Source organism: Coffea arabica, chromosome 11e (assembly GCF_036785885.1).
Source record: "Coffea arabica cultivar ET-39 chromosome 11e, Coffea Arabica ET-39 HiFi, whole genome shotgun sequence".
NCBI classification, from domain to species: domain Eukaryota; kingdom Viridiplantae; phylum Streptophyta; class Magnoliopsida; order Gentianales; family Rubiaceae; genus Coffea; species Coffea arabica.
The window spans coordinates 62,261,709-62,281,635 of NC_092331.1; the positions used below are offsets into that span (position 1 = coordinate 62,261,709).

The following is a 19,927-nucleotide window of genomic DNA, read 5'->3' on the forward strand; positions in this document are numbered from 1 at the left end:
AACAAGTAACTATATATACATGGTTAGGCACCACCATTTTTCGTAGAGATGCTCAATTCATTGGTACATGCTGAATTTATTAGAACATGTAACGCATCTAAATCGACAGTGACGATCCTTAATATGTTTCTACACACACACATATATATATATATGGGATATCAATAGTTTTCGTCTGTTTACTCTTTAACCTTTTAATTATTGTAAAAATTTATGTGGATAACCTTTTGCTTCTCTCGACGGAGGAGATGTAATGCCACAATGCATCATGTTGGAATAATGAGGACTGGAGAGAAAGACGGTCCATTGTTCTGTTCTTTCGACAAATTCATCAAAGAACACAGTGTAATATTACGATAACACTACTATAACGACATCCCTCTAGCATTATAGTAATATTTTGTCTTAAGTACTAGTAGTATCAGTTTTTTTATTTTTTTTGGGGGGGGGGGGGGGGGCGGGGTTGTGTATGTGTGTGTGGTAAGTGGTAAGGATCAAGGCTTTTAGTGAGTGAGTTGCTAGTCCGAAGTTGTTTTTGGGCAAATAAGGTACTCACACGGCTAAAAGTAGAAAAAAAAGGTGGTGGGCAAAAATTGGCCGTGATTAAGGCTTTGGAGCATATATATGCACGATGTTGTACTCACTTCTACGGGTCACGATGTTGTACTCACTTCTACGGGTGTAAATTAACATAATTCTTTTTTAGACTCGCGAATAGTTCGATTAAAGGTTCGACTCGAGCTCATAGTTGGTCGAGATCAAATTACTTGATAAAGTAATTGAGTTGAGTTCAAATCGAAAAAATCAAAATTCAAGTACTCGTCAAGCTTTTATCAAGTAGCGCATTTATAAGTAGAAAAAAAAATCAAAACTCAAATGCTCGTCGAGTTTTATTAAATAGTATATTTATAAGTTAAAAAAATCAAAATTCAAGTACTCGTTGAATTTTATCAAATAGTGTATTTATAATATACTGGTTTTTAATTATTTATTATAAAATTATGAAATTTAGTGAAAAACTAGTTTGAAAACTTAATTGAGCTAGATTAAGCTCGTTTGAGCTCAATTACACTCGATTGAGTGCGATTTGATTGAGTTCAACTAAGATATAAATATATATATATATATATATATATATATATATATATATATATATATATATATATATGTCCAAATTTGAATTTAAACTCAACGAGTTTGGGCTCGAACACGAACATTCTTATTCAAGTATACGAGTGGTGAACAAATCCAACCGGACTCAACTCGATAACAAATCTACTTGATATATTAATGATGTCATTCCATGAGGACGTAGTGAGCACGCACCCGAGCGCACAGTGGCAGCCGTGACTCCTGATGTCACTAACGAGTTTGGGAATGAGTTTTAACTTAAAAACGAAGTGCAAATTATGAAATTGTTACATACTCGTGGTAGTAATGAACGTTGGAGTAATATCGCGCGAGCGACATGCAGGCAGCAAAAGTGAATCCTTTTACCCTTTTGGCAGAGGCAATAAACGAAGAGTAAACCAGCCCCTCCCCTCATGAGTATCATAACATTTTTTTGCCGCAGCATATATAACAAAAGTGTTGACTGCTGATAGAAAAAGAAAAAAGAGCAAAGAATGGGCAAAACATAAAGAGCAAGAGCAGTAGAAGGAATTAATGGGCATGTCCACCTAAAGAAGCGACAATGGGTGGGCAGTTCCAAGGAGAAAAAAGGGAGTTGCGCGTGCACATGACTGAAGCATTGGCAGTCGGGCGGCGGGCCGGTGGGGGAGCGTAAGTACGGATGCGGCGAAAACCGGCGAAAGCATGGGGACCCATTTCCTTCTTCCTCCGACCGCAAACTAATCTTCCCTCACTTTTTTGTCCCTGGAGCTGGGATCATCATTTCTTATTCCTTTCTTTCTTTTTAATTCTAATCTTCCATCGTGATCATAATCTAATTTGACTGCCACCTGCAGGCATCAGCATGCACGCATCACATCTCTCTCTCTCTCTCTCTCTCTCTCTCCCGAGTGTTGACCGACGAACAGCTTACCCAAAAGAAAGAAAGCAAGAAAGAAAGAAGGACATGAATCCCTTTAAAGCATGTGATCTTGTAAATCTGATGTCATGCTCCCAATCCTCCCATGTTTCTGATTCTCTTGCAGGCAAGGATTTATTTACTCGTACTGTTTTATTTCTTCTTTTCTCTCATCCTCTTTTCTTTTGTCGTACGTTACCATGCGGCCTCTTCTTTATTGTTTGCTTTCACTTTCGTTTTGGGCTTTGTTGTTTCTTTTTGGGGTAGCCATTGTCCCTCGTCAACAAAAGCTAAGGTCTCATCCACCCACATGCCATTGGGCGTCTATCTTAAATAACTACTTTTTCACACAAGCACAGATCGATTGTGGATCCGTAATTGGGCTGGCCAAGTATCGCGCTTCCCTTGCCATTTCATCTTTGCCCCTGGCTCCGCCGGCATTTTGTTCATCTTGACGTCTTACTAACTTAGATATTTTTCTTCTAATTAGGGATTTATCTTTTCTATACTGTTCATGTAAACACTGACAGATTCAAATATATATATATATATATATTACATCATCTTAGTTTAAATTTATATATCAAACTTAATTTACATGTGTGTTATGCGTAGATGAACCCCGTTGGCATAATTTGTGTTCTTCTAATTATCATATATGGTTGATTGTTCTTTTTCTTGGAAGCTTCTAAATCTGATGGTTTTCGGTGCTGAATGCAGGTATGTTTGATGTTTTAGCCCATATTGAAAAAGATGTTACAGGCCTATTTACTTGGATTAATGAGAGTGATGGTAAGCTGATTGCGAATCCGCAGATGGTTAAGTTGCATTCATTTGATCCCGAGGCAGGGACTGCGATGTAGCATCAGTTTGAATAGAACCTTAATTTGTTGAAAGTTCTGCAGATAAGTCTGAGGTTTATTCTCTTCAAATGCAGATACACTTTGGTATCATACAAGAATGATAAATGGGACGAGCCATGAAGTTTTTTTTTTTTTTTTTTTTTTTGACACAGGGGTGTCCGGTCAATTCTTACGGGGCCCGACTACTCCCCTGCGACCCGAGCCCGGCGCCCCAACCCGATCAAGGCACGATAAGTGTACAGGCGTCCCCATAGCACAGTTTTGAACCCGGGACCTGAAGGTCCCAAGGGAATGCTGCTACCATGTGGCTAAACCCGTGGGGGCTGAGCCATGAAGTTCAAGGTTGTGTTGTTTGAGTCCTCGTTTTTATGCAATTGCGAACTAATAGTTGTTGTGATTTGATTCACATTTTGTTAGACAGTGATGCAATTTGCGAAAGAACGCAATGCAAATTGAATTTCACCGTAGTATAAAGAAAATTCTACACATACCATTTATTTATAAGATAAATACAAACCAAAAGATTAGTTCACTTCCTGATGTCTAAAAATTCACATATACGTATCTATCGTTTAGTTACATCATGTTTTTAAAATTATTTTTTGATAGATGGATTCGTCGTCCAGACATAATCTCAGTCGGCACCTCCTAGCATTGCGTTTCATATGGATTTCAGATGAAATCGTGTTTTCCCTACATGAAAATTTTTTCATTTACATCCATTTAAGAATTAAACAACGTGAGACGCTCCAAGTTTACTATCTCTATAATCTCATTCCAAATCTACCCTTGTGTCATCTCATTCTTTAGTACAAAAACATGAGTATATTGACAGCAAAAATAAAAGGCATGAAGGTTTAATTCTAATAAGACAAAATATAACATGTTTTTTAAATATAAAGAGTTAATGAGGTTTTTGCAAGTTATAAAATGTTATTTTCTTTATTATAAAGTGTTTTTAGTTAATTTAAAAAGTATTATAAATAGTTTACTTTTTTTTTTTTTGAATTTCTAATTTTGTCATCCAAGTAAACAACTGAAAAATAGAAATACACAAAATGTTAAAAATTACATATAAACTTTTCCTTTTAAAATAAACTGCAAGATTTTATTGATAGAGAACTGAAGCATTTACATAGTAACAGAGGCTACCTATACATCAATGAAGCTTTACAAATATTTACAGCCCAAAAATGTATACAACTCATCAAAATCTATCAAAGCCCTTATGGGCCAAGCTTTCCTGAGTCCTTTGGCACACTTCCATGAAGCACCAATATATTGGGTAATGGGTGGTATCAATAATCTAACCTACTATAGCCACAGTTTGTACGTGTTCTCAAATTGGTACAAAAAGTTAGATTCTTGTACAATATCTCAAATTATTTTTATTAGTATTTTATAATTTTAAATATTTCCATATTTCTTACCAAACCAATGACACAAGAATTATCAAAAGGTCTTTCGACCACATTTTTAACTTTAAATTTCTATTAAAGAACCACACTGACCAAGTTTACTTAAAAAATAAAATTGGCATGTTACAATAATTAAGAGATCATAAGAAGAGGGTAAATCTGGTATTATCTTTCCAAGATATACACAAAAAAATTACCCTCAGAAGGGGGAGGGAGGGGGGTGCGGCAATGGTGGTTATGGGTGGTAGTATTAATTTTTAAAAAGTACTCTAAAAACATTTTAATTTTAAAAGGTACCCCAAAAAATATTTCAAAAATCCCTCTAAAAATTACAAAAAACATCTACAAGTAAAAATTTTTCATATATACCTGCTGCTGCAATAAAATATTTCAAAATACCCCCAAAAATAGTTAAACCAAACATACCCGAAATTTGTAGTAAAAAAAGATTTGGTATATTTTGTTTCTTATTTATTTGTAACCTATAATGGATTTATTAATTTAATTTTGATTTTTTACTATTGACTGTTATTTTAACGAGAAAAATAACGTTGAAACTTTAACCCAAGCCATGGGAAAGTTATGCATTAAAGCATCAAACCATAGAAAGGTAAGTGTCAATTTACCCTTTTTTTTAAGACTAGTTCCAACAATAACAAAAACAAGGTCATGATCCGAAAAGTGCATCAACCAGGAGGCATTGCATAGACTCTGTGCAAACAATACAACAAAAAATTTCCTAACTATGGGACAAAAACGTGTTAGATCCCTAGCTATATCCGATTACAATAAGAAGAAATGCACACAAAAATAAACTTTTTTTTTTGGGGTGGGGAACCAAAATAGTGAAGAAGAAGGAAGAAGGGAGCAAGAGTCTTGCTTTGGTTTAAGAATTACTATCTCCTCCTGCCCATGGAGGTAGGATTGCCATCAAAAAGTTCTTCAATTAAGGCCTCAATGTCTTCGGGCTGATACTTAATGTACTTCTCAACTTGCTTGGAACTATCTAAATACTGTCTAAACTTGCCTAAGAAAGAGCGGTAAGCGGGTATAACCACCGCGGCCACGGAGAGTCTTAGCTCCGTACGAAGCTGGTCGTCGCTAACCACCCACGTACTCTGTAACTTGTGTATCTCCTCCAACATTGTATTGAAATTCTTGAACCTCTCCTTCAACGTTGGCTTGTTCACTTTCCCGTTAACTATCAACCCCTCGTGGCTCAAGCTGTGCAATAATCTCACCCACGATTCCCTTTGGTAGTTCTTGTGAAACTGCCGCACGACAGTTGATCTTCTCCTACACCAATTGTCGCCCATCACTTGGTGAATCTCAGTGGACCCCTTCGCCTTCTGCAGTATGTACCTCCCATTATTCATCAAGAATATGTAACGCAAAGAAGGGTCCTTGTACAGCAACGACTTGGCTTCCAGATTCGCGTCCAAAAGATCCATAACTGTCACTACCTGCACCGAGAACCGGGTCGTACTCGCCTCGTGTTCCAAATTGTGCGGGCTGCTCTCCCCCTCGCTTTCTTCATGTTTTGTATATTTAGCCGGACGCGAATCACATAAAGAATGATTTTGATCCAATCCTGCTTGCTTTTCAAAGATTTTCTCCAGCGTGCCTTTGTACTCGCATGCATACTTGAGATAATTCAGCACGTAACGAGTAAGCGGGTGCACTGCCCCACCTGGGACCGCAGTCTTGGCGACGTCGTTCTTGATGGAATTCTCCAAATCCAGAAATATGTTGATGGCTGCCTCGCCAAGGCGGCCAGCAGCGGCGGAGACCTCTGACCTCAATTCGTGCTCGCAGCAATCATCGTCGGTGATTATGGAGGGTATGAGATCGAGAAGCGTCTCGTACATGTCGAGGAATTTGAAGAGCTTCTCTGCGGAGCGCTTGGTGAGTGACACCGCCCCGGCGAAATCAAGAAACTGAATCACCACGGCCCGAGCCAAATTGCTGAAGATGCTGGTGGAAAGGGAAGGATGGTGGGCGAAAACGGTCTCTCCCAGCTGTTTTTCCGCGGGGAAGAGTAACTTGGAGCAATGCTTGACGATGGTTAGCCACCTCTTGATCTCTGTTTCGAGAGATTCCCAAGACATCCTCAAAACGTCGTCCATGTTCAACTTGTCGTATTCGAGCTTCTTCAATTGCTGGTTGAAAATGCTCCTTCTGGAGATGGAGTACACCTGACAGCACTCCTTCTCGTATCCTGCTGATATCATCGCCGATGCAATTCGATTCATTTTGGTGACGGTGTCCGGGGAATACCCTGGAAAATCGTCCTCCCCATCATTATGATCACCGTTCATGGAGGAGGACTGACGATGATGATCCGATGAGTCCTTGTCCTTGGAACTGAAAGAAGAGTTTTTGGCGATCCGCTGCTGGTGGTGATGGTGGGTGTTAGGATTGACGGAATCGGGAGGAGGAGGAAGCTTAGAATCTTCCAGCAAAAAACGCATTTCTTCCTCGAGGAAGGCCATTGCCTTCTGCAAAACGAAGCTGGTTCTGTTCAATGTTTCGGAGGGTGGGAACTCGCTGAAGGCGTTGGTTAGCTTGGACAGGCGCATCACGGCTTCGATGAAGAAGGCGTCTTCCTCCGTCATTTTCTTGACCCTCTTTCTAGCAGTTTCGCCTGAATGGGAGTAGTAGTTGTCAATTCTTGATTCTATGATCTTGGAGAATGCCTCCACCGTATGAGGAACCTCCGGGGGATTGGACTTGTCGTCATCGGCAAGAGAGTCGGCGTACCTATTGATATCCTCAGAGACTTGTTCAACGTCCTCCTGGCCGTTACTAATAATACTAGAAGTGCATTCTCCAGAAGCAGCGCCGGAATGCGGGCTAAAACTTGATTTCTGATCGGGGCACGAAACATCGCCCTGTGAGGCAGACTGCTGGGGACGTGTAGGACTAGAAGAAGCAGTAATACTACTACAAGTAGAACCAGTTTCGACAGAGCTGGTGAATTTTTCAGGAGGAGGTTGGTTTCTATTATTCTCCTCTGTTGTTGGCTGCATTTTTTTGTCAAAAAAAAAATATATTAAAAATTTATGGATTGATGAAATTCTGTTAAAATGTTGCTTGAAATGGCGGGATTATCATTATGGGAAATAAAAGCAGTAGCTGGTTATTTAGTTGGAATGGCGGAAAGAGGAGAGGAAGCAAGATTGGAATGGGAGGAGCAGCGGGTGACAGTTTTACGTTTACGGGGCGGAGGCTCTTGTTTTTTGATGACGTCTGATGCTGGAGGGAGCAGTGTGTGTTTTTTTGTGGTCTGAACTCTTGAAAGTCTTTTGGGAAGTTGTTGGAAGTGGTTTGTTTTTATTTTGTTTGTTTTTTTTCGGAAGGTGGAAGGTGGTAGTTGACCGTTGACCCCGCTTGCCAGGCTGCTTGCTTGTGTTGTTTATGCTTCCCACGATCGATCTTTCATGCGTCTCTGAAATATTTTTTTTTTTTTTTTTTACTCTTTTATTTTTTTTTTTTTTTGGATCCGGTCATAGGTATCGGTCTGGTGCACCATTTTCTGCTACCACGATATTTTTAGCACTAAATTTACTCAATTGTCCAGTAGTAGCAGTGCTTCATTCTTTAAAAATTCAACCTTTTTTGTCCATTTGCCTTTCTCCCCTCGGTTCAAGCAACACCGCACGACCATTGGGCAGCCTAGCATGATTCATTTAGCAGGCGGCCATTGGATATTGTGGCTGTTTGAAGGCCTTCGCTGTGGAGTTTGTGCAGTAGCCCTTGGGCCGAAGATAGATTTGGTCCGGTCACAGATGGGCTCCTAGTGGTGAGCTTGGTGGTCTTAGTTGGTTAACGCCGGGGTTGTTTGGAGAATATCTGCAGTAGGGGGTGGGCAAAATTATCCGCTAACCCGAAAACTCGTTATATCCGATCCGATCCAAAAATTAGGATACCTAATTTGTATTATTTGATCGGATCAAAAAGGGTCGAGTACCAGCTAAGATACCGCTCCGCATATATATTTTTTATTTTTATTTTTATTTTTATACACATATTATAAAATAATAATTTAGAGCTAAATAAGTAATTTTATTGAAAAAATTGCATTACAAATATGAGAAACTATAATTTATTTACAAGATTCATTTGTAGAGGTCATGATCTTATGTTTTATAGAAAAGAATTTAATTAATATAGAACATATATTTTAAAAAATGTGCTACTTATTTCAAACTTTTATTGATTTTAAATTCTTTTAATTTTTTTCTTTATCTTATTTTCTCTTCACATGCTTGTTTCATGGTGGGAGACTTTTTTGAGAAATTTTTTTTTTATTGAATTTTAGATGAATGTGTAAAATAAAAAATTAAATTGGTATAAATTATTTTTAAAAAAAATTAAATGATAAATGGGGTGGAACGGATGCCCGTTGATCTGACTCTATTTCAACACGTACCCTATAACCAGGTATCCACTAATATGCGGGGCGGATAAGGGTCAGAAAATGGCTGATCCGCAAGGTACAGATCGAATCAACCAAATGGTGGATGGAACGGGTACCCGATCCACGTTCACCCCTAATCTGCTGGAGCAACCTTCAAAGCGTTGCGCACTACAGTCAAATCATCGAATGTGTAAATGTGGAAGCGGAGGACCCGAGCAATAACTAGTTTGCAGTTGCAGCTAATTTAGCTCCGATTGATTGTTGAGTCTTTATTTTCATCCTTCCAAAAAAAAAATGGTAAGGAAAAGGAAAGTGCAGTATATAAAATTAAGGGAAAATCTTATTAGTATATAAAATTACAACATTTAAGGATTTGTATTTATCATTTAGCCGTATCGTGTTTTCCAAGTCATGAGAATTCAAAATTAGATTTCAGTAACAATCATCATAGGAATAGGAAGCAGGATAGGATGAGCAATACATTTGAATCGGGTGGGCAAAAACAAAAAAGTGGGTGGGTTTGATTCATGATCGTATTACTGAAAAGAGGAGCCACCCGCGGCTTCAGCTAGCGGCTGCGACCATCGATGGACATGCGGAGCTTGGCATGCGGGTCAGTCAAGAATTTTGTTACTCCAGTAATTAAAAAGTCAAACAACCGCCGCGAATGTGATGTAGTTGACATGGAAGAGGCAGTTGCAGTGGCACCCGCGCAAAAATCTATTGTAATGGTCAAAATTAAGTATAAAAGGAAAAAAAGTTTGGTGAGCTCGTTACATAACTTTGACGCCTTCCATTCTTTTTATTTTTTGTTTAAATCTATCCAAAGTCAAATATTAAAGCACTCCACGTCGTTGGATTTGTTTCGCTTGAAAGTTCTACTACTACTAAGTAATCTAGAAGAACACACGTCTTACTTTAGTGACGCGCCACGCACCACCGCAGTGCAATGTTTTTAAGTTTGGACTGAAAAGTGAGCCGGAGACTCTTGTGATTTACGGTTCGACCGATTCAATTTCGTTTTAAAGATTTAACAATTATTTATTTATTTTAATATTTAAAATTTTAAATAAAAGGAAAGTATTTATTTTAGAAGATAAAAATTTAATAATAAACAACAGACTCTTATCAGATTTGACCAAGGATTTTTTTGGATTATTTATTAAATCGGATAAAAAATATGACTAAATCGTGGTTCGATCGTTAAAACCAATCGATTCAGTCTGACTTTCAAGATACTGCCGTTGTGTCGTGATGATGCTTTTTATCACATATTAACCAAAGCAAAGCATGCGGAGATCCAATTGAAGTTCTACGGTTGTCTTAGAAAAAGCTTCAAACGTTACAAAAAGGGTGATATATATACATAGCTATGTAAAGTGAGTTCCGTAACTTTTTGTAGATTGGCGCCCGCTATTTTGGTCGTTGATTACTACCAGCGTTACCTTGTTCCATTATGTGAATCGACCAGTGTTGGCTATGGGAGTTCCAAACTGAAGATTCTTTTCACATATTTGTTTTTTTTTTGTTAGAAATTATTTTCAGATAATTGGGGGGCTGGGAATTTTTGATGAAAAACCACACCCCAGTCTGCGTGCGATTATATTTTTCACTTCTTGGATAAAATTAGATGCACCTAGTGAATGTCATGACCTTGGAGTCTCAATCTTCCAACAGTTCTTTACATAATCATTGTAAAAATTACACGTGTAAGACTGACCATGTGATCACGGACAAGTTTTAATAAAATTGAGGGTGTTTGGATAAGCATTATTTGGCTCCAGATTATTTGTTTGCATCATAAATATAATTTTTAACACACTTTTTATTTTTTTAATTATCTTTTTGTTTACATATATCACATCATAAAAAATACTACAATAATTATTTCAAATAATCTACTATCCACCATGGTTCAAATTTTAGTTGGAAGGTTTGGGAATAGAAGAGTGGGGAAGGTAAAAAAAAAAAGAAAAAAGAACCCAATATTTAAAAAATATTATGTTTCCAATCAAATTTTTATTTGCCTTTCTGGAATGCGTATTAGGGCGCAGATCAATTAAGGTTTGCAGACAAGTTTTTGAATAGATTAGAAAGAGCAATTAATAAACCACATGATCATTATATGCTAGTTCTAATCTAATCATTCGATGTGGAGAAAAGGCACATGGTTGTTGATAGGATCAAGAGTTTTAAATCAATTTTCTCAACCCAATCAATCGACCATATGCATTATATCGTTTCGGTTAGCTTTGTCATTTGAGAGTGAAACAGGTATGACTGTTACTTTTGGCCATTTTTGAATGGAGCATTTGCCATTAGCCGTCAAAGCACACATTTGCACACCAAGAAGAAATACATGTGCATGCAGCGGTGCCAGTACATGTAACATCTCATTATCTGTGTGTTCATCTTGAAGCAGGAATTCAGAAATTTCTTCTTCTTCTTCTTTAAGAATTTGATTATTCGTCATTTTCTTTTCTCCCCAGAAAGAAGGTAGTAGCATCACTTTCTCTTAGCGGAGATGCAAGAAAGATGAGCGTGGATCAATGGATCCCATTAAAGAATATAAAGCAGCACACCTTAATGTCGTTGCGCCTTTTTTTTTTTTTTTTTGTGGGTTTTTTCGTAGATGATTATGATAAAGTTGCGTACACGGTCACCCGGCTTCTTCATGCAATTTGGCACAGTTCGAGCCGTTGGGGATTCCAAAAAACAAAACCCAGGCTAAACAACTTTGCTACCGTCTTTCGGAAGAAAAACAAAAGGAAGAGGGGGAAAAAAATTGATCCCAACTGCTTTTATCTACGCGGGCTAAATCAACATGCATCCAGTTGACGTATACACAAAGAAGATTATCACTGTAAAACAAGAATCTGTACATTGAAATCCTTCCGATCAAATGAAATCATGAATGCTTCTGGATGCTGTGTACTTATTACGAAGAGGAAGAAAAGACACTGAACATCAATGGTAGATCCTGCGTACGGTTTGACATGATGAACAGGGTCAAATACCATGTATCAAAAGTTATACTATTAGATTGTTTGATGATGACACGTTTTCAACAGGATTCCTGGGGTTAATTTCTTTTGAAAAGATTCTATCTTGATCGTGTAATCAATGAGTAGAATACTAGAGAAACAAAGGAAATTGATCAGATTTGCCTTCAAAAAGGCTAGATACACCAGTTGCTAAAAGCATGGGATTATGATTCTTCATCTTAATAATTGGCCAAAAGAATGATAAAATGAATGTGTATGCACGGCAAGAGAGAAGGTATCTAGAACCCTAGATGTCTTTGCATTTACAGTTTAAAACATTAATGGCAAAAAATTATTTGTTTGCATTACCAACACAATTTTTAGCATAACTTTTTATATTTTCAATCACTTTTTTATCTCACATATATCATCATATAATAAAAGGTGTTATAGCAATTATTTCAAATAATCTTCTATCCAAACACTTTAATTATTATTTTGTCCTATTTTATTTACAGCCAAAATTAAAAGGATACGAGAAAAAGGCAGTAGACCCAAAGAAGAATGGAAAGAGGAAGAAAGAAACTTAGCTTGATTATATATATATATATATATATATTTTGCGAATGCCCTATGAATTGGTTTAATTATTTTCTTGGTTTCGTGACTTATGTGGTGGGGTTGGGGTGGTACGTTCAACCTGAGAAGACAAATAGAGAACAGGGGTTCTCAGTTTCACAAAATGTTTTTTAAAACACGCTTTTCAACCTCTTTCCAACTAGAAATCGACCATTTTCCAGTTGTGTTTTTTGTACGTTCCGCCAGTCCACCATTTTGACACGTAACCCTCATTTGTCACATAAAATTTACTCGAAAACATATACTGTTAGCGCGGAGCTAGCATGGAAATTTAGTGGTGGGCAAAGTTAATGTGTGAAATTTTACTAATTACAAACTAATAAATTACAAACCAAAAATTATGTTTATAATTAATCTACAATTTAGAAACAAAATAAATATCTCTCAAATCTCAAATTCCTAATAAGGGATTCTTCCACTTCTCCTCTCACTAACAAATTTTCTCAAGATTTTTGTTAAAATGAAATAAAAAATGAGCAATACTTATGAGTTCCAATGTGTAATGAAAAAGGTTAAAACAAGCTTTTCAAATAAGTTTTGTGTACCATGAATGAGCACATTAGAAATAGACAAATAAGAAACACAAATGCAATTTGAGTCTCTCTTCTTTTTTTTTTTTTTTTTTTTGTGTTTAGACGAGATGGTGTCATTTATTTTAAGTGTTGTTAAATTTGGATACAGAGACATATATAAAATGTATACTAAGATTTTAGATTTTGTTAAAGGTTAGTAAAGGCAATTTCATTTAAGTGTGGGAGGAAACCTACAATTTTGCATGCATATGTGAAGATTTTGGTGGAAGCAATGATTTAATATTTAGATTTTGTTGAAGAGAGTGGGGTGCAATTTTATTGAAGTGTGAGGGTCTACAATTTTAAATGTAGATATGGAAAATTTGGTGGGGTCAATGTCCCCACTTTGTCTCCATCTCACTAAATAAGAATACCAACTTTATCAAACATACCAAAAATAAATAAATAAATAAATCACACACTTGTATACTATGATTTTCAAATCCAATCTAGCAATTTTAAGTACTTACTCCTCCTCAAATCAATAAATGCCTTACCTTTTTTTTTTTTTTTAAAAATGGAAGGTTATGAATCCAAAATCTTCTATTTACAATTTCTCTCATTTTACCACCCAACCTAAACTTCCCCCAATAAATGCCTTACTTATTTTCACTCATCCCAAAAATGTCTTCTACTAAATAAATTATATTACCTATCTTTTTTACCCTCTGTCAAAATGATACTTAAATTCTTTTGTAAGGAAACTAAAAAGTAAAATCCCCAAACCATTATAATTATTTTTTCATATCATGTATAAAAGAATAAAAATGCACAACATTTTTGTTAATGTATGAGACGAATTCGAATCCTCTCACTTATACTCATGATACATGAATGCACCACCCATGATATTTTTCTATTTAACCATTGGACTGCTGTATACAACATAATTCACTCACTGCGGGTCAGCCAATTCATTTATTATTAAATATTTTTGGGCCTCATTGCGTCTTTGCTTCTTCACATGCTTAAACTCGAGAGCATTTCAAGTTTAAACGGCAGTAGCAAAGCCCAAATATTACTGTCTGGGAAATTATTTGCTGACTACAGTAACGGAAAAGGAATTAGCTGCCGATTACCTAGTTACCGAAGTCGGATCACAGGACCAAAGCAGAGTGAAAATCTCAAAACAGTTACTTACTCCATTGCTCTCTTGGTGCAAATGCTAACAATTGTCACTTAGGACAAGGACCCGCACAAGGTACAGATAGAGTATTTGACACGCACTATTCTTCCCGTGGAGTGATTTTCTGATTCTATACCAGATTAATGAATTTGCATTAAATAATACTGTAGTACATTCATTGCGTTTAGACCTTAAAACCCAAACCAAGTACATTTTTCTATTTTGCTAAGTAAGTGGCAGAGGGATAGAATTCTGGTCAAAGAAGTCCCTGCCTTCTGTGTGTGCGTGTTTAATGAATGTGTGACTGTGTGCAAATTGTAGTAATATTACAGTCGGTGAAGGAAGTATATAAACCATTTCTTACGTCTCTTTTGGAGAACGGAGACTAGAGAGAGAGAGAGAGAGGGGTGGCCGAAGAAAGACAGACAGGGAGGCTCAACTGTGAATGTTAGTTCTGGTATTAGTAATTCAAAAGCTGAAGACAAAGCCGGCTACAGCTCTGTCACAACAACTACAACGCTACCAATTATCTTCAGACTTTTTGTTCCCTTCACCCAAAGCAATCCAAAGGGGGGCCTTTCTCATTATACTTTCCTCCTCCTCTTCTTGCTCTTTAATTTTTGTCTAGTACTAGTTTTCTCTCTTCCTGCCTCTTCAGTGGCCTTGTCCTAAATATCTTTCATTAACATATTTGTTTCCACTAGATTGGGATTTGATTTGATATTCTCAATCTTCCTACAAAAGGGGTTGACTGTTTCTGTCTGATACGAGGGGAATGGGCTCATTAATATAAGAAGCTGATTGATTTGGATTACATCAGATAGAATAGAATTAAGGATATAATAGCTCAGAAAGATTTGATCTTTGGGGAGGTTGGATAAATGGGTTGTTTTCCTTGTTTTGATTCAAGAGAGGAGGAAAAGCTGAATCCTCAGAATGACAGAGATGGTCCTAAAGAAGTCCACCCAGCTATCCCCTCTAACTTCTCCAGATTATCTTCTGGTAACACTGACTCTGGTTATTTATATGTGTTCCTACTATGTGCACTGTTCTTTGATCTGATCTAGATGCTATTGTGCTTCCTGTAATTTCTCCATTTCAGCTAATTATCTTACTTTGATTGACTTGTTTCCGACAGATTTATATGTATTACCGTTTGTCTATACATACATATATATATGTGTGTGTGTGTGCGTGTGTATATATATATATATATATATATATATATATATATATATATATATATCCCAAGCTGTGGTTTAAAAAGATGCTTTCTTTCTCTTTTTCCAGTCTAAAGTCGGATCTTAATTGGATTTATAGTTGTTCGATTTGATTGATTTGGGGGAAGACATAATCTTGATTGTTGAAATGATTGATTTGGGTGTCTTCTTCAGTTGGGCTGCCATAGAAGCTCAATCTTGAAAACCTAGCTTTCACTCACGAGTTGTAAAGGTTCTTTTTGGGATAATTTGTTCATGCCAACTTTTATTAGGTCCTCGTGACAAGTGCCTATGGCCTCGCATAATACCAGATTTCGGATATTTTGCTTTCATAAGTTCTTAGAATTACATAATAGTTTGTCATGATGGTGCAGGAGCTGATAGACTCAAAACAAGAAGCAACGTTGGGTCGAGAAAAGAGTCATCAGGGCTAAAGGATATGCCTGATGTGCAGATTGCTGCACAAACATTCACTTTTCGTGAGCTTGCTGCTGCAACAAACAATTTCAGGCAAGAGTCTTTCTTAGGTGAAGGAGGATTTGGACGAGTATATAAAGGGCAGCTTCCGTCGGGTCAGGTGTAATTTGTTGTTCCTTTTAATTGTAATGCATTTCCACACTGATATGGAACTGAAAGTTCTCACAGCCAACCATCGTCTTAGTTAATCTACGATGGAAAATATGGAGCACTTTGTAGGTCCATCACTTCAGTTTATTGGAGTAACTTTCTACTTGTCTTTGCATACTCCCCAAGAAATTTCCAACTAATGATATAGCACACAGGTTGCCCGTAGTATACTAGTTTAACTGGGATCAAGTGCCATCCATTGCTGACCTTTAAATATGAGTTTTCAGACTGTTACACAGCAGTATTTGAGTTCAACATTTGATGCATTGATTGTTGAATCAAATGTCAGGACCTAAAATCCTACTAGTTTTCATATTCTCAGTGATGTTTTTAAAATGGCAATATTGATTTTATTAGAAATGCTGCTACCGAAATGTTTTTGGCTGCTTTTCAAGTTTATTATTGTTAATTAATTGGATTACTGGATTGGACAGGTTGTTGCAGTTAAGCAATTGGATAGAAATGGGCTTCAGGGTAACCGGGAATTTTTGGTTGAGGTTCTTATGCTCAGTCTTTTACATCATTCTAACCTTGTAAATTTAATCGGTTACTGTGCTGATGGGGACCAGAGGCTACTTGTCTATGAGTTCATGCCCTTGGGATCATTGGAAGATCATCTTCATGGTATCATTTGAGGCATTCTTGTTCATTATCTTGTCAATTGTTTGCAGTTTAGTTATTGAATGTTCAGCAAGAAGTCCATTCCATATTTAAATTGAATTTACATGTTTACTGAAACTTACAAACTGGATAAACTTTCTTAAGGGAGGCTTGATGACAGTGTAAGTTTTGTTTAGAAAGTTAATTGGGTTTTTTTTTTTTTTTTAACTTAAACTAACTTTTATGTTGATTTCTTTTTCTTTACAATAATGCCGTTTATAAGGAAAAATAAAATGCAGAACTAATGAAGCCTCAAGGACAGAGCATAGGCTCAAACTTGGTTATTCTAAGTATGGGGGTCAATGTTCGTTTCAGAAATAGGGGAAAGGTGGGGTTGGGGGCATATAAGTGGCATAGTATGGTGAATGGATGGTTTGGTGTTTTGAATGGTGGTGACTGGTATTGTATCATGTTATGGCTTTACTCCACATTCTGTTTGAGTTTCATGAAGAGCTTCCTTGTTCGGATGGTACTGCCTCAAGTATTAATGCATTTGTTCACTTAGTAAGAGTGGGTTCCTCAGCTGATCACAATGTTAAGGGATCTTGTGCTTTGTGCGTTAATTGCATTCCTGAAACTCTGTCTCTCTCTTTTCCTGCATGTGGTTACATTCAGGCTACGAGAGTTTCAGTTAAATGATTTCAAGCCTTATCACTTCACCCAATGCTGTAAGTGAGGATTAACATTGTCAACAACTATCAACAGGCTGAAAATGTTGAGCACAGGCATGAAATTTATTTGTACCACCAAATGAATTCACGCCTTGCATGTGAAAATGACTCACTGTTGTGATTCTCTTAATTGTAGTTTAATAACTTAGACTTCTTTGTGGGAAGCCAAAACGAAAGTCATGCCATTTAGTTGATTTATGTTTGTGTTAAGCGTTCAGTAGAGCATTCCTCTTTCTTAATCTTTGAACGAATTTTGGGTTGTTAGACTCTTATATCAGTTTTACAATGGGGGGAACAAATTTTGCATTTAACAAATCTTAATGTGTGCTTATACTTTGAACAAATTTTGCTCTCAATCTTAATGTGTGTGCCTATGATTTTTCTCCACAAGTACAGCTGTTATTGCCAGTGTATTACGGTTGTCATAATTATAGCTGTGAATAATGTGCTAATTTTCAATGTCATTTAGTACTCCTTTGTTGGGTTTACGTTAGAATACTATTCTGGTAGCTATCACTTAACATCAACTTTGGATAATGTGCTAATTTCAATGTCATTCAGTACTTCTTCGTTGGGTTTATGTTAGAGTACTGTTCTGGTAGCTATCACACAACATAATCTGTTGCATCCTCGTAAACCATTTTAACAATTCTTTTCCAGATCTTCCACCTGATAAAGAACCATTAGATTGGAATACAAGAATGAAGATAGCAGCAGGTGCGGCCAGAGGTTTGGAGTATCTTCATGACAAGGCAAATCCTCCTGTCATTTATAGGGATTTCAAGTCATCTAACATATTACTGGATGAAGGGTTTGTTCCAAAGGTTTCAGACTTTGGGCTGGCAAAACTTGGTCCTACTGGAGACAAGTCGCATGTCTCCACAAGGGTCATGGGAACTTATGGTTATTGTGCTCCTGAGTATGCTATGACTGGGCAATTGACGGTGAAATCTGATGTCTACAGTTTTGGGGTTGTCTTCCTGGAACTTATCACTGGACGTAAAGCAATCGACAGCACCCTACCTCACGGAGAGCAAAATCTCGTCACCTGGGTAATGACACTTGTACATAGTATATGCTTGGGTTAATGTGTCTTAATATAACCTGCGCAATGAATCCAATGTTGGTGTCTTTTAATGCAGGCTCGGCCTTTATTCAATGACCGGAGAAAGTTTGCCAGGTTAGCAGATCCTCGGCTACAGGGTCAGTATCCAATGCGAGGACTTTATCAGGCTCTGGCAGTAGCATCCATGTGTATCCAGGAACAGGCTGCTGCCCGTCCTCTCATAGGGGATGTGGTAACTGCACTCTCTTATCTTGCAAATCAGGCATATGATCCCAGTGCAGCTCCTGGACTGGGTTACAGGTTTACCAATGATAAAGACGAGAAGAGAAACAAAGACGAGAGAGGTGGAAGAATCACAAGAAATGAAGAGGGTGGAGGATCTGGACGCAAGTGGGATTTGGAAGGATCCGAAAAGGAGGACTCTCCTAGAGAAACTGCAAGGATGCTAAATAGGGATTTGGACAGGGAAAGAGCTGTTGCGGAGGCAAAGATGTGGGGTGAAAATTGGCGGGAAAAAAGGCGTCAAAATGCTCAAGGCAGTTTTGATGGAAATAACGGGTAGAGTAGCCTGCTTGTATATTGATGAAAGGCCTCATCTTCCACCTCGGCCTGAATTTCCAGTTTGCAGTGCCAAGGGAGAGAAGAACCCTGGATGCTAAATAACCTCTTCCGACGGGAGTGAGCTTCTGGATACAATGGGGGAAGGACGGGGCGGACGTTTTTATTTATTTACTTTTCCCCCCTCCTTGTATTACCCTCTTTTTGTTTTTTTCTTTTCTTTTTCTTTTCTCTTTTCAGAACAAAAGAAGAAGAGTTGAGTGTACATTTACAGGAAAGTAGAGCAAGCAGAAGAGCAGGACGTATATAAACAAAATTTTGGAGTAAAGCACGTCGTGAGTTGCACTCTTCTGCTGGCTTTTCGTAGGCTCGTGATAAACAAAACATTCTTCTACTGTCTGTAATCAGCTAGCCTTCTTCTGTAGCAATGTTACTACAAAAGTAACCGAACCACTACACTAGGGTCGATTGAGTTACCTATGCATTCGGGAAGGACCCCTTCTTGAAAGACTGCTGCATCTTATTCTTACAGCAGATGAAACTTCTAGCTTTCCAGTCCGCTTTTCATAGATGAAAAGCAAACTTAAAGCTAGAGAATGGAGAAAGATCTTGCTTCTGAGTTATAACATCTTTGGTTGTTGTATGCGTGTCTCGAACGCTAAAAGGTAGGAAGCAAAACTAAATGATTTTTTTTTTTTTTGGGGTGTCGTCTGAAATTGGCAGGGGAAGTTGTTTGCGGGTGTTGTAGCTAGGGATGGCAACGGGGCGGGGTTGGGGCGGGGGACCCCTCCCCCATCCCCCGTCCCGCTGCCTACAAACTCCCCTCGCCCCTGCCCCCGCCCTGTCCCCCGCCTCCCAATCCCCCCGCCCCGCCCCGCCCCGCTTCCTCCGCAGGGCCACCTGCGGGGTTAATAAAATTTTCCTTGCTGGGTTAATAAAATTTTATTATAGTTAAATTAAATTTTAATAAATAATCAAGTACTAAAATATTAACACATCATCAAGTTATTATTCATTTTAAAACTCATAAAAACAATTAAACAAAAGTTATTTGAATACAATCCAACATGATGA

General features: G+C 37.6%; 2 protein-coding genes across 2 annotated transcripts; one reads left to right on the top strand and one right to left on the bottom strand.

Annotated features, from left to right (window-relative positions):
• Window positions 1–5,045: 5,045 nt before the first annotated feature.
• Window positions 5,046–7,339, bottom strand: LOC113718661 (exocyst complex component EXO70C1-like). The gene has a single exon (XM_027243552.2). The coding sequence runs from the start codon at window positions 7,337–7,339 to the stop codon at window positions 5,207–5,209; it is 2,133 nt and encodes a 710-aa protein (XP_027099353.1). The 3' UTR covers window positions 5,046–5,206.
• Window positions 7,340–14,401: 7,062 nt separating this feature from the next.
• Window positions 14,402–19,361, top strand: LOC113719010 (serine/threonine-protein kinase PBS1-like). Its single transcript, XM_027243986.2, has 5 exons — window positions 14,402–15,053; window positions 15,646–15,848; window positions 16,333–16,522; window positions 17,890–18,281; window positions 18,372–19,361. Exons 1-5 carry the CDS (start codon window positions 14,933–14,935, stop codon window positions 18,855–18,857), a joined length of 1,392 nt encoding a protein of 463 aa, XP_027099787.1. The 5' UTR covers window positions 14,402–14,932; the 3' UTR covers window positions 18,858–19,361.
• The last annotated feature ends 566 nt before the right edge of the window (window positions 19,362–19,927 follow it).